Below are 13,170 nucleotides of genomic sequence, written 5' to 3' on the forward strand. Positions count from 1 at the left end.
CCATCCTCATTTGATATATGTGGCTCAACATGTTTTACTAGCTTCTTCAAGAATTAAATTAATATCAGAGCCATGGTTGAGCAGAATCATTGTTTCACCCTATAGAAAGATGACATTATTTTCCTAATTTAGTCTGTTTCTAATTCTTGTATGTTTTTAAATTCTTGAATAGGAAAACATGAAATTAAGACATTGTAGGGAATAGTGTACCAATGAGGCTCGCTTACAGTCTTTTGTCCCCAAAGAGAATGATAATATTTATCCAAGAGAATTTTTCAGCTAAGTTTGGTGATTATACATCCAAGACACAGATTAACTCAACCTTGGTGATTATAGCTGTATATTTAGCCAGCTGCATGGAAAGAAATGAAGAGTATTTCTTTGTGTTTTTTGGAGAATGAAATCATTTCTTTCTCTCATCTTTTTCCTAGCAGTTGACACCAAACACGTTCATTGAAGAGGATAGAAATTATACCTCTGTGGCAAGTTATTTTCTCTTGGGACTCTCAGATGAAAAATAATTGCAGCTTATCTTCTTTATAATCTTCTTAGGGATCTACATTGTGACCCTAATCTGGAACCTGGGTCTCATCATACTGATCAGGATGGACCCCCCAACTGCACACACCTATGTACTTTTTCCTCAGGTTCTTGTCATTTGTAGACATCTGCTATTCTTCTCCCACCAGCCCAAGGGTGCTTTTAGAATTCTTTAAAGAGAACAAAATGATTTTGTTCATTGCCTGTGCTACCCAGTATTTTGTTGGGTCCTGGATGGGTGAGGCTGAGTGCTGCCTCTTGGCCGCCATGGCCTATGACAGATATGGTGCTATTGGTAGGCCTCTGCAGTACTCAGTCATCATGGCTCCTGGCCCTTGTCTTAAGATGATTGCTGGGTCCTACGGGACTGGTTTCCTTGGTCGCTTAGTTCACACAATCCCTTGCTTTCTTCTCTATTACTGTGGATACAATATCATTCCAAATTTCTTCTGTAACATAACCCTGATTATTTCCTTGTCTTACTGCAATCGTTTCACTATCCAAATGATTCTTCTTCTGGAATCTCTTTGTTGGGTTAAGTTCTTTCCTAGGTATCCTCTTATCTTATGGTTTTATTGCAGCTTCCATCCTGAAAATATTTTCTGTCAAAAGTAGTGCCAATGTCTTCAATACCTGTGCCTCCTACTCAGCAATTCTGACAATCTTCTATGGTACAGGCTTCTCTGTGTACCTGCTTCCTAGCTCTACTCACTACAGAAAGCAGGACAAGGTTCTGTCAGTGTTCTATGTTATCCTCATTCCTGTGTTAAACCCTATTATCTAAATTCTGAGGAACAAGGAGATCAAAGAAGCTCTCAACAGGGTGACAAGGAGGGCAATACATTCACCTCAGTAAGAACAATATTTGTATAGGTGTTATTTCCCCTGTAAGGAAGAAAGGGGTAAGAATATGTAAGTGACCTTTTGTAGGTTACAAGATAGCTAAGTAGGGAAAAGAAGTGAAAATTTGATTCCTGCTGCCATCATGTTTAGCTGCCACCACCAATGATCTGTCTGAGGCAGTGTCACCAACATTAAATTCAGTTAAAAGGCCTGTTTCCATTATTTTATTCAGGTAGTTAAAATCCTATGCTTTGAGGACAAAGGTTCTGATGTTACATGCAGAGAAATGACAAACCCTAGGAAGCTACATTGATGGTTTGTTCCTTTACAATTTAAAAATTGTCTTTTATTTATTTTCAATTGTTAAGTATTTATTTATATTTCAATAAAAATAAATAAAATAATGTATAAAATTAAGTATGTGAAAGTTAAAAGTAATTTTAAAATGAATACATTATAATCTTGATCCAAAGCAGAGAGAGAAAGAGAGAGAGTGGGAGAGAGAGACACACAGAAAGAGAAAGATAGAAAGAGAGAGAAAAAGACAGAGAGAGAGAGAGATAAAGGGGGAACAGATGGCAGTTCAGAATAGTGGAGAAGTGGAGAGGAGAGAGAGAAAGATTTGTCTGGCTTTATTCCTAAATAACCTTGTTCTCTCCATCTTACTCCTTGAGCCTCTTTGTGAAATGAGTGTGAAAAATAGATGGGAGAAAGGAAGGTAAAAAGAAGGGGCTTTAAAGTTAAGTGCTGGTGAAAGTCTCAAAAGCTGGAAAGAAGTCAAAATCATCAATTTCTGGGCATAGTTTACATGTAACATGCTCCATTGTAGCTTCCTAGAAGCCATGCAAAATCTCAGAAATGAAGGCTGTTGTGGTGTATCTAGTGAGGCAGAGTTGAAGTCCCAGGGATCTGAGTCTCCCAGTGATTCCAGGTCCTTAAGTTTGACCAGGGAGCAGCAGAGGCACCAGACTTATGGGTACCATAAAGTCTCAGAGTCCAACCAAAAAAGTTGAAAGAAAATTTTAAAGGAGATTTTTTTTTATTTCAGCTGTTTTTTTAAATTTTATTGAGGTCACATTGACTTATAACATTGTGTAGATTTCAGGTGTATATTAGTATAATTCAGTTTCTATATAGACCGCATCATGTTCACCACCATCTAGTTTTTATCCATTACCATACGTATGTGTCCCTTTATCCCTTTCACCCTCCCCCAACCGCCTTCCTCTCGGGTAACCACAAATCTGTTCTCCTTATCTATGTGTTTGTTTATCTTCCAAATATGAGTGAAATCATACAGCATTTGTCTTTAAATAGAGATTTCTTTTTCAGACAAGAGTTTATGTACTAAGCTTCATACATATTACATTTGTATTTATGTAATACTTTAGCATACATACAGTACACTGGATAGATGTGATTTTTCTCTATTACCATGTTAAGTTTGCAGGTGAGAAATTATCCCTATTTTACAAATAGATCCTTTGGGCATATTGAGGCCTTACATTTCCTTCCTAGGGTAGCAACACTCCATCTTGAGTCTCACAAAGTGTGGTTTGTGGAACTTAAATGATTCTTACTGACCAGAAACATGTCTTCCGTTGCTTGGCCATGGCACTCAAATCCTATATTTTCGGCATTATATCTTCAAAACTGTCTTAAGAAGCTGTTCAATCTAAAAGGTTAAACTATTACAGTTCTTACTAGGGAGATATAAGACTACTAACCTATTAGCAAGGGTTAAATTACAGAGATAACTCGTTGCACCACCCACTTCTTTCTCCATAGAAGAAAGATTAGCTGAAGTACAACAAACCAAGAACGAGACCTTCCTAAAGTGTCTCTGTATCCCTAGTAATGGCAGAGTAGATGAGCTCCTTTTAAGACAATAAAAGACAAAAAAGTTTGTGGGAATGATCTTAAGTAGATATTTTGAATGAAAGACTAGAATGCAGCATAATATGTTGGAAAGAACTCCAATTCAGAACACAAAATTATACCCAATACTAATAGAAGGTATGCTGTGTACCTCACAGAGACTCTAAGTGCTTTATAAGCGTTTAACTAATTTGATTCTCTCTATGAAAAGCTACTCTATGATGTAGCTCCCACTATCAGCCCTTTTATGGGTGATAATACTGAGGCTGGAAGAGGTTAATTTGCTCGAGGTCACACAACCAGCTAGTGGAAGGCTGGCATTCAACCCAGATTGGCTGATACCAATGCCCATGATTGTAACCACTATAAGTTATGGCTTTGTCATGAAAAAATTTTATTGTATTCCTTATTGCCTTGATTTCCTCACTTATGCATAGGAAATCATGCCATGTCTGCCTCACATGGCTGCTGTGATGATTGATTCAGGTCAGATATTTGAGAAAATATATGTATGTATATATCTAAAGAGAAGGTACTTTGTAAACAGGAAAGTGTCCACATGTCTAATTTATTGTTATCAAGCTATATTACTAGCCTGCTGTGTCATCTTGGGGAAATCTTTTAGCTCCTCTGGCTTCAGGTACTCACTTGCATATTGATAGTATTGAACTAGATGATCACTGGGTCCTTTCCAGCTCAAATGACTCCAAGTTCATTAAAAGAAAAGCTATAGTTACAAGAACATAACAAGACCATGGAGAAGTGGGGAATTGAATCAGATGGGACATGGGAAAGTGGGGCATGAAATTATCAGGAAAAAAACTCAATAACAACAATGACACCAGAAAGCAAGTACCTGGGGAGTTTCTCCTTGTAATTATCTTTTCTACTAATACCTCTGCCCTAACAACACATTTAAAAGGATTCCCCAGTAGTGTGCATCTCTTTGGCTGTGAGCAGACAGCGAATTTCATGGCCAAAATTACTCATTTTGGATTGCAATAGAGCCCCCTTGGAAAATTCCTTTGGAAAATAAATAAGCATTTTCAGTCTTTGGCAAGAACTCTGTCTTCCTGGGGGATCTGGTCCAGATCAGAGGGCAAAATTTGTAAAAAATGGTGGATTCTATGCTATTTCAATAGTTGAGTCATTCTTCCAGTAGGACCTACATGAAGTTAGTAAGGGTTATGGTCTTCAGTCTCTTTCATTCTTCAACTCGTCCATCTCTGTCACTTCCACACCCTCCACTTATGTATCTTCCTCAGGCTCTCTTTCTTTTTACCCAAATTCTGTGACCTTCAGTGAAAAGAATAATTTCTAAACTAAAATGTCAGTTACTACTCTGTGGTAAGGGTGGAATGCTGAGTTCTGGTTCTCAATTTCTTAAGTTTACGACCTTGAACTCTGTTAATTTCTGGTTTTCACCTGTAAATTGGGAATAATAGAATTATCTACAATCTAATGAGACAATATCTATAAAGCATAACACATTGTAGAAATTAATAATTGAGCACTGATACCAAAATAATAATTTGCTGAATTTCAGGAGAATTTACCAAGGTAAAATATGCTTGTCTATGTTTCCCAACTTTATCCAGTCCACAAGGCTTTTTAATTTAATTTTTGCCTTGAGAATTCTGCTTTTATATAGTAATAATTAATTTGATTTCAATTTCAGTATATAGCTTTAATTGATCATTTCTTAGTATCAAAAGACAAAGCGGTCATTTCATAATGAAATGACAAAGTACTCATGTAAAATTCTAGTGGTCTATTGAAATACTCCAAATAGCTGTCCATTGTCATCTTTGAAGACTCTGGGGGTCTGGAGACACTAACATGGGTGACATAGATATCAGAGATGCCCCACTCCAAGCACAGGTAGTGTTGGTCTAACTTTCCCTTTTATCCTTCTTTACTACATTTTTCTTCTTCATTCAGCAAACTTCCTGGCTTTGTTAACCTGATTTTGTATACTGTACAAACTTCCAAATGGTCATGTCCTTGGTAGATCAGATTTGGAAAAGGTTTTGATTAGCTATATCCCCACAGTAACATCTCCAACCAAGATTTACATCAGTCACCTTTTCTTCTACAAACTGTCTTTGGAGATGGTGAACACATGCAAAAAATTAACCAAAGAGAGTGAGTATATTCAGATTTCTTTCTTTTCCTCTAGCTTACCAAATTTTAACAACATAAATTTTTAAGAAAAATTTTATAACGGACAAGTAAAACCATCCAGAACTCCTCGCATTTTTTTCTGGAAATGATGAGTTACATAAAATACATTTAGTTATAGCCGCCTCTGTTCCCAGAATGTAACAGGAAAGTGAAGAAATTTAGTGCAACTGATTGATCAAAAGCTTGACTTATTTTCACTGAATCAATCAATTATCTTGGTGTTTCAGGGATGTTGTACGTGAAAGTGTATATCTTCAAAATATTTTCATTGAATCTAATTCGTTTTGGATAAAATATCTGATAAATTATATTGGCAGCACTCTATTCTGAGTAAACATAAAGATTTCAAAGTTCATAAAATCATAATTGAAATGAAATATAAATAAGATATTTTTAGTTTCACCTCCAAAACTGGGTGAAAGAAGCATTCGTTAATGTCTTCAGCATACATGTATTGAGTTATATAAATATTAATATATGAGTTGTTTATCATGAAATAGGAAAACATCTCCACTTATTTCGTATATATTTCGTATAACGTGAGTATCATCAGCTCAAAAGGACCTGGTGGTGGGACATAAAAAGTGGCATCATGAGTTTACAATCCAGCTGAGTGGGAGACAGTGGAAAAATACAGGATAGAAATAAATACGATTATTTATAAACAATATTCTTGAGTCTAGGCTTAGAGACCATCTAATTTAGGAAATAATTTTATGAAGAACTCTTTGATGCTTCAGTGTTAGTTCTGTCTTATTTTTCTCTCACAGAAAGAAATGATAATTGCCAACATTTATTGAGCCCTTACTGTTTTAAGCCCTTTGTGTCTTCGTTTCCTTCAACAACTCTATAAGTGGTAAGTATTATTAGCCCCATTTGTAGATGATGCAACTGAGGCAAAGAGAAGTTAATAACTTGCTAAGGGTCACACAGCCAGTACGTAAATGTCAGGAAAGTTGGAAAGTCTATTCCCTCTGTCATTCTCTGTCTCCATCATTTTCCTTCTCCCTTTCCCTCTCTGTCTTTCCTTCTCTCTGTGTTGACTATTAAGGATTTATATATCTTAATAACTTTTTTATTATAAATATAGGAGTTGAAGAAAATTGAAAAAATTACAGATAAGTATAGGGAATAAAATCAAAATCATACCGCTCATTACTTTTGGCAATTGTAATTGCATCGAGTGTGTGTGTGTGTGTGTGTGTGTGTGTGAGAGAGAGAGAGAGAGAGAGATTGATTATATGAAGTAAATATTTTCCTTCAGATAGGTAGCACCATTTTGTGCAAACTACAGCAGTATACGTGAGTGCCCATTCCTTATCAATTTATGCTTTTTATATGAAAGGCATTGCCATATTGGCTATTTTATATTTTGTTACTATGTTTCCAAGTTTAGCAATTGTATTTCAAAAGTGTTTTATGTAAGTGATTTTTTCAGCCATAACCAAATTTAAATTGCTTTATTCTTTCTCTTATAATTTCTGGCTTGGTGTTATATTTCAGAAATTCATGTCCCATCCCAAGCGTATTTATTTATTCCTCTAATGCTTTCTACTTATAGTGAGCCAAGTCTCATAGACCATTTAGGGCAGAGTTTATCCTTTTTCTATCAGTTGAAAATACTAGTTTTATCATATATTAAATTCTTAACAATATTGAATTTATTTCTTAAATTCCTTTTGTTCTTTTAATACGTCTATTTTTACAAGAATAATGAATTATCAATGTTTATAATACTTTTTAACATCTGAAAGTCCAAGTCTTTCTAATTATTAATCTTTTTAAAAATTTTCTTGGTCATTATTATTGATTTACTCTTTCATCTCAAAGAAGGTCAGTTTGGGTATGGAACATAGCCAATAGATGTTATCTATTATGAAACTATTAGTGAACTTTAACATGCTGACTGTATCAACAAATATATGAAATCTACCTATCTTGTGTTTTGGAATTGAACCAGTTACTTGACCCTTTCTCGACATCAAAGCTCATCATAGATTGATGCTGGTTGTCAATCGACCCAAGCGTGCATGAACTGCAGCAAACTTCATAGAAAATCATTTATGTGGTTTGTGTCTTTATAGCTCCAGATGGTTTGACTTGCCGGAACTCTAGGTCTGAATTTACACTTGCCCAGAGGTAATGATGCCTGGCTATCTACAGGGCTGATGATGTCTAAGGAATTTCCCCAAATTAACCCACAAAACTGTAGCACCACTGGCACTTCTATTCACAGGTACAGCTCTGATTCTTGGTTAACCTGTAAGCAATCAATGATAGTAACAGCCAACATCTACTGAACAATTAATGTGTACCTGATTGTGTGCTGAGCATTGGCATAAATTTCCTCATATAACCCTCCAATTAACCTTGTACTTCAGGGACTCTTGTTGTCTTTACTTTGTTACAAGTAAATCATACCTCATATGTTTAAGCCACTGGGACAAGTTCATAGAGTGAGAGAGTATCAGAACTAAAATTCTTTTTTTCCTGTTTTATTGAGATATAATTGGTATATAACATGGTATAAGTTTAAGATGGACAATTTAATGATTTTATATACATATATACTGTAAAATGATTACCACGATAAGATTAACTAACATCCATTACCTGACATAGTTACAGTATTCTTCCTTGTGATGAGAACTTTTGAAATCTACTTTCTTAGTAACTTTCAAATATACAATATAGTATTGTTAACTATACTCATCATGATGTACATTGCATTCCCAGAACTTATTTACCTTATACCTGGAAATTTGTACCTTTTGACCACCTTCACCCAATTCCTCCACTTTCTACCCCCTGCCTCTGGCAAACGCAAATCTTATCCTTGTTTCTATGAGTTTTTTTAGATTCCACATAGAGAGAGATCATAAAGTATTTGTCTTTCTCTGTCTGACTGATCTCACTTAGCATAATGCCCTCAAAGTCTATCCAGATTGTCACGATTTCCTTCTTTTTTATGCCTGAATAATATTCCATTATTATAAATATTATTTATGTTATTTATATTATTTGTACATATATAATTTGATTTCTGTATCCATTCGTCTGTCAATGGACACTTAGATTGTTTCAATATCTTGACTATTATGAATAATACTGCAATGAACGTGGGCGTGCAGGTATCTTTTTGGGAGAGTGATATGGTGTCCTTTGGATATATACCCAGAGATGAAATTGCTGGATCATATGATAGGTCTATTTTTAATTTTTTGAGGAAACTCCGTACCATTTTCTGTAGCAACTGTAACAGTTTACATTCTCACAGCAGTATACATGGTTCCTTTTTCTCTACATTCTGGCCAGAAGATGTTATGTCCTGTCTTTTTGATGATAGCCATTCTAACAGGTGTGAGTTGATATCTTATTGTGGTTTTGATTTGCAATTCCCTAATGATTAGTGATGTTGAGACATTTTCATGTACCTGTGGGCATTATGGATGTCTTCTTTGGAAACATATCTATTCAGGTCCTATGCCAAAATTTTAATTGGATTATTTATTTTCTTGCTATTGAGTTGTATGAGTTCCTTATATATTTTGGATATAAATTCTCTATCAGATACGTGATTTGCAAATATTTTCTCCCATTCTTTAGGTTACCTTCTCGTTTTGCTTATCATTTCTTTTGCTGTGCAGAAGCTTTTTGGCTTGATATAATCCCTTGTGTTTATTTTTGACTTTTTTGCTTGTGCTTTAGGAGTGATATCCAAAAAAATCATTGCCCATCCATGTTCAGAAGTTTTTTCCCTATGTTTTCCTCTAGGCGTATTATGGTTACAGTCTTACATTTAAGTCTTTAATTTATTTAGAGTTTATCTTTGTGAATGGTGTAATCGAGGTGTGGTTTCATTCTTTTGCGTGGGAGTATCCAATTTTCCCAACAGTAATTACTTAACAGACTATTTTTTTCATTGAGTATTTTAGGCTCTCTTGTCAAATGTTAGTTTACCCTATATGCACAGTTTTATTTCTGGGCTCTTGATTCTGTTCCATTGCTCTATGTATCCATTTCTATGCCAGTACCACACTGCTTTGATTACTATAGGTGTGTAATATAGTTTGAAATCTAGAGGAGTAATGCCTCTTTGACAGCTTTATTCTTCATTCTCAGGATTGCTTAGTTTATTCAGGGCCTTTTGTGGTTCTATACAAGTTTTAGGATTGTTTGTTCTATTTCTGTGAAAAATGCCATAGGAATTTTGATAGAGAGTGCATTGAATCTATCGATGGCTTTGGGTAGTATGGACATTTTTCCATTGTTATTTCTTCCAATCTTTGAACATAGGATGCCTTTCCATTTACTTGAGTCTTTTTCAATGTCTCTTGTCAATGTTTTACAGTGTTCAGTGAAGAGATTTTCACCTTCTTGGTTCAATTTATTCCTAAGTATTTTATTTTATTTTTGTATGTTATCGTAAATGGTATTTTTTTCTTTATTTCTTTTTCAGATAATTTGTATTAGTATATATAATGCTTATTTTGTAGCCTGCAACTTTGCTAAATTCATTGATTAGATCTAGGAGTTTTTTGCTGTAGTTTTTAGGATTTTCTATATATAAAATCATCTCATCTGCAAATAGACACAATTTCAATACTTTATTTCAAATTCTTTTGTCTTTTATTGTTATGTGTCTGACTTGATTACACTGGCTAGTACCTAGTACTATGGTGAATAGGAATGGTGAGAGTGGTCACCTTTGTCTTCTTCCTGATCTTAGAAAAAAATCTTTCAACCATTTGTCATTGAGGATGATATTAGATGTCAGCTTGTTATACATGGCCTTTATTATCTTGAGGTTAGTTCCTTCTATACCTAATTTATTGAGAGTTTTTATCATGAATTGATGCCGAACTTTGTCAAATGCTTTTTGTGCATCTATTGAGGATTATGTGATTTTTATATTTCATTCTATGAATGTGATGTATCAGATTTGTCAATTTGTGTATATTTAATCATCCTTGCATTCTAAGAATGAACCCCACTTGACCATGGTGTCTGATCCTTTTCACGTGCTGCTGAATTCTGTTTTTTAGTATTTTGTTGAGAATTTTAATTCTTGTATTCATCACGAATATTGGCCTGTAGTTTTCTTTTGTTGTAGTGTCCTTATCAGGCTTTGCTGTCAGTGCTGGCCTTATAAAATGAGTTGGGAATTATTCCTTCCTCTTCAATTTTTTGGAGAGTTTGAGAAGGATTGGTGTTAATTCTTCTTAAAATCTTTAGTAGAATTCATGATGAAGTCATCTTGTACTGGGCATTTCTTCCTTGGGAGGATTTTGATTACTGATTCAATTTCCTTGCTTATTATTGGTCTCTTCAGATTTTCTATTTCTTCCTGATTCAGTATTTTTAGGTTGTATATTTTTAGTAATTTATTTATTCTAGGTTGTTTAGTTTGTTGGGAGAACCATAGTACAAGAGGGACCCTCTTAGTGTGGCACTGTGCCAGCAGGGAGAGGGGCAATGGAGTCAGAGTATAGGGGATCCTCTACCCTTCTAATGTGGTCCTTCTCATTCTGTGTGGTCCTTGGGGGTGCTTCACCCTTATCGCATGTTCTAGGATTTTCACAATGATGTCCTTTCTATGAATAGTTGCTAGTTGTTCTGGTGAGGGTGACTGAAATTAGGAACAACCTATTTTGCCGTTTTAATGAAATCACTCAGAATGAAAACACTATAGTCTGAACACTTAATCATAGTATTATGCTGTTTCCTAAGACACAATATATCCTAAAATTGAGGGGCTAATAGTGAGTTCTACTAGCTTTCCTTTGGAATAATCCATATGAAGGTTTCCCTAAGAAAACATTTCAAAACTTTATTGGGCATATATGCTGTACAATAAGAAAATATGGGGATTATAAATTATGATATAATTTTCCAGGCCATTTTGGATATATTGTATTTAATATATTTGTAAAAAAGTTTGAGAAGTTATTATAAACACGGTAGTATTTCTTACCGATGAAAGAAGAAATTTTTAATAATATAGCTGGAAGACCATCTGGGAAAGAATAGCTATTTCAAATTTACTTTGGAATGATGCCACTTTTTCTTTACTATTATAAAACAACAGTTATATTTTTAATTATCAGAGATCTTTTGAACACATGATTTAAATCAATGATTTCTATCATGTAATAATATATAAGAATTTCTATTGCTTTTTTTAAAGTTATCAATCAACTTTTTAAATATCTGTTTAAATTTTCATGAGACCTCATGAAGTAATTGAGACCCTGAAACACTGACAAGGTACTTCTCGACAATTGGAGATGAAATCTGGGGTCTTTCCACCAGCAAAGTGAAGCATTTCCCCTTTTTCAGTGCTCAGTGAAGGACAAAAATGACACGTAGGAGAATTGTAATGCTATCATTTCCCTCGAATCTTGCCTATTTTCTGATTTTAGGAGCACCAAGCCAATGAATCAAGGAGTAAATATTACAGATATCACTCATTTCATCCTCTTGGGATTCTCAGACTTCCCCAGAATCACAGCAGTGCTCTTTGCTGTATTCCTGTTGATCTACATTATGACTCTGATTTGGAACCTGTGCCTCATCATCTTAATAAGGATGGATTCCCACCTCCACACACCTATGTACTTCTTCCTCAGTAATCTGTCCTTCATCGATATCTGTTATGTGACCACCTCAGTCCCCAGGATGCTCTCCAACTTCTTCCAAGTACAGCAAACTATCACCTTTGTGGGTTGTGTTTTCCAGAACTTCGTCTTTTCAACCATGGGACTGAGTGAGTCTTGTCTTATGACAGCCATGGCTTATGACCGATATGCTGCCATTTGTAATCTACTTCTCTATTCATCCATCATGTCACCCACCCTCTGTGTTCAGATGGTGCTGGGGTCCTATATGGCTGGACTCTCTGCTTCTATATCTCAATTGTGTGCCATACTACAGCTCCACTTCTGTGGGCCTAATGTCATTAACCAATTCTTCTGTGACATGCCCCAACTGTTAGTCTTGTCCTGCACTGAGACTTTCTTTGTACAACTCATGACTGTTATATTAACAATGATCTTTGGGATAATAAATGTCTCAATTATCATGATATCCTATGGCTATATTGTCATCTCCATTACGAAGATCACTTCAGCTAAAGGCAGGTCCAAGGCTTTCAACACCTGTGCTTCTCACCTGACAGCAGTAACCCTCTTCTATTCCTCAAGTATCTTTGTCTATTTGAGTTCCAGCTCTGGCGGTTCCTCCAGCTTTGACAGATTTGCATCGGTCTTCTACACTGTGGTGATTCCCATGTTGAATCCCTTGATTTACAGTCTGAGGAATAAGGAAATCAAAGATGCCTTGAAGAGATTGCTAAAGAAGAAAGAGTATTGCTGATGTCACAGATAATGAGATTTCTGACCAATTTATCCTGTCAGAATCAACTTAACCCACAATAATATGCACGCGAATGCACTATAACAGAAATCATACCGCCTTTGGACAAAGAATGCTTAATTTGACACAGATAATATACCAATATGGAACAATAGCTGACTCAATGCCACACAAACACAATAACTTTAAGTCCTGGAGGTTCATTAATTTCAGCCTACATGAGGAGCAGCCTCATTATTTACAATGTATCTGCAAGTATTTGTGAAACTTCAGTGTTTAGAAACTTGTTGCTTCTTTTCGCTTCTGAGATTGAGCTCTGTCTAATTGCAGGCCTCTGACCTTAAAGGGAGA

At 35.3% G+C, this 13,170-nt stretch overlaps 1 protein-coding gene and 1 pseudogene across 1 annotated transcript; both read left to right on the top strand.

Annotated features, from left to right (window-relative positions):
* Positions 1-212: 212 nt before the first annotated feature.
* Positions 213-1,370, top strand: LOC101406925 (olfactory receptor 5AN6-like; annotated as a pseudogene).
* A 10,439-nt stretch (positions 1,371-11,809) lies between these two features.
* On the top strand, positions 11,810-12,838 carry LOC101401956 (olfactory receptor 5AN1-like). The gene has a single exon (XM_004437408.2). It carries the CDS (start codon positions 11,881-11,883, stop codon positions 12,817-12,819), a length of 939 nt encoding a protein of 312 aa, XP_004437465.2. The 5' UTR covers positions 11,810-11,880; the 3' UTR covers positions 12,820-12,838.
* The last annotated feature ends 332 nt before the right edge of the window (positions 12,839-13,170 follow it).

The sequence above is a fragment of the Ceratotherium simum genome, chromosome 34, assembly GCF_057802395.1.
Source record: "Ceratotherium simum simum isolate JZ-2026a chromosome 34, ASM5780239v1, whole genome shotgun sequence".
NCBI classification, from domain to species: domain Eukaryota; kingdom Metazoa; phylum Chordata; class Mammalia; order Perissodactyla; family Rhinocerotidae; genus Ceratotherium; species Ceratotherium simum.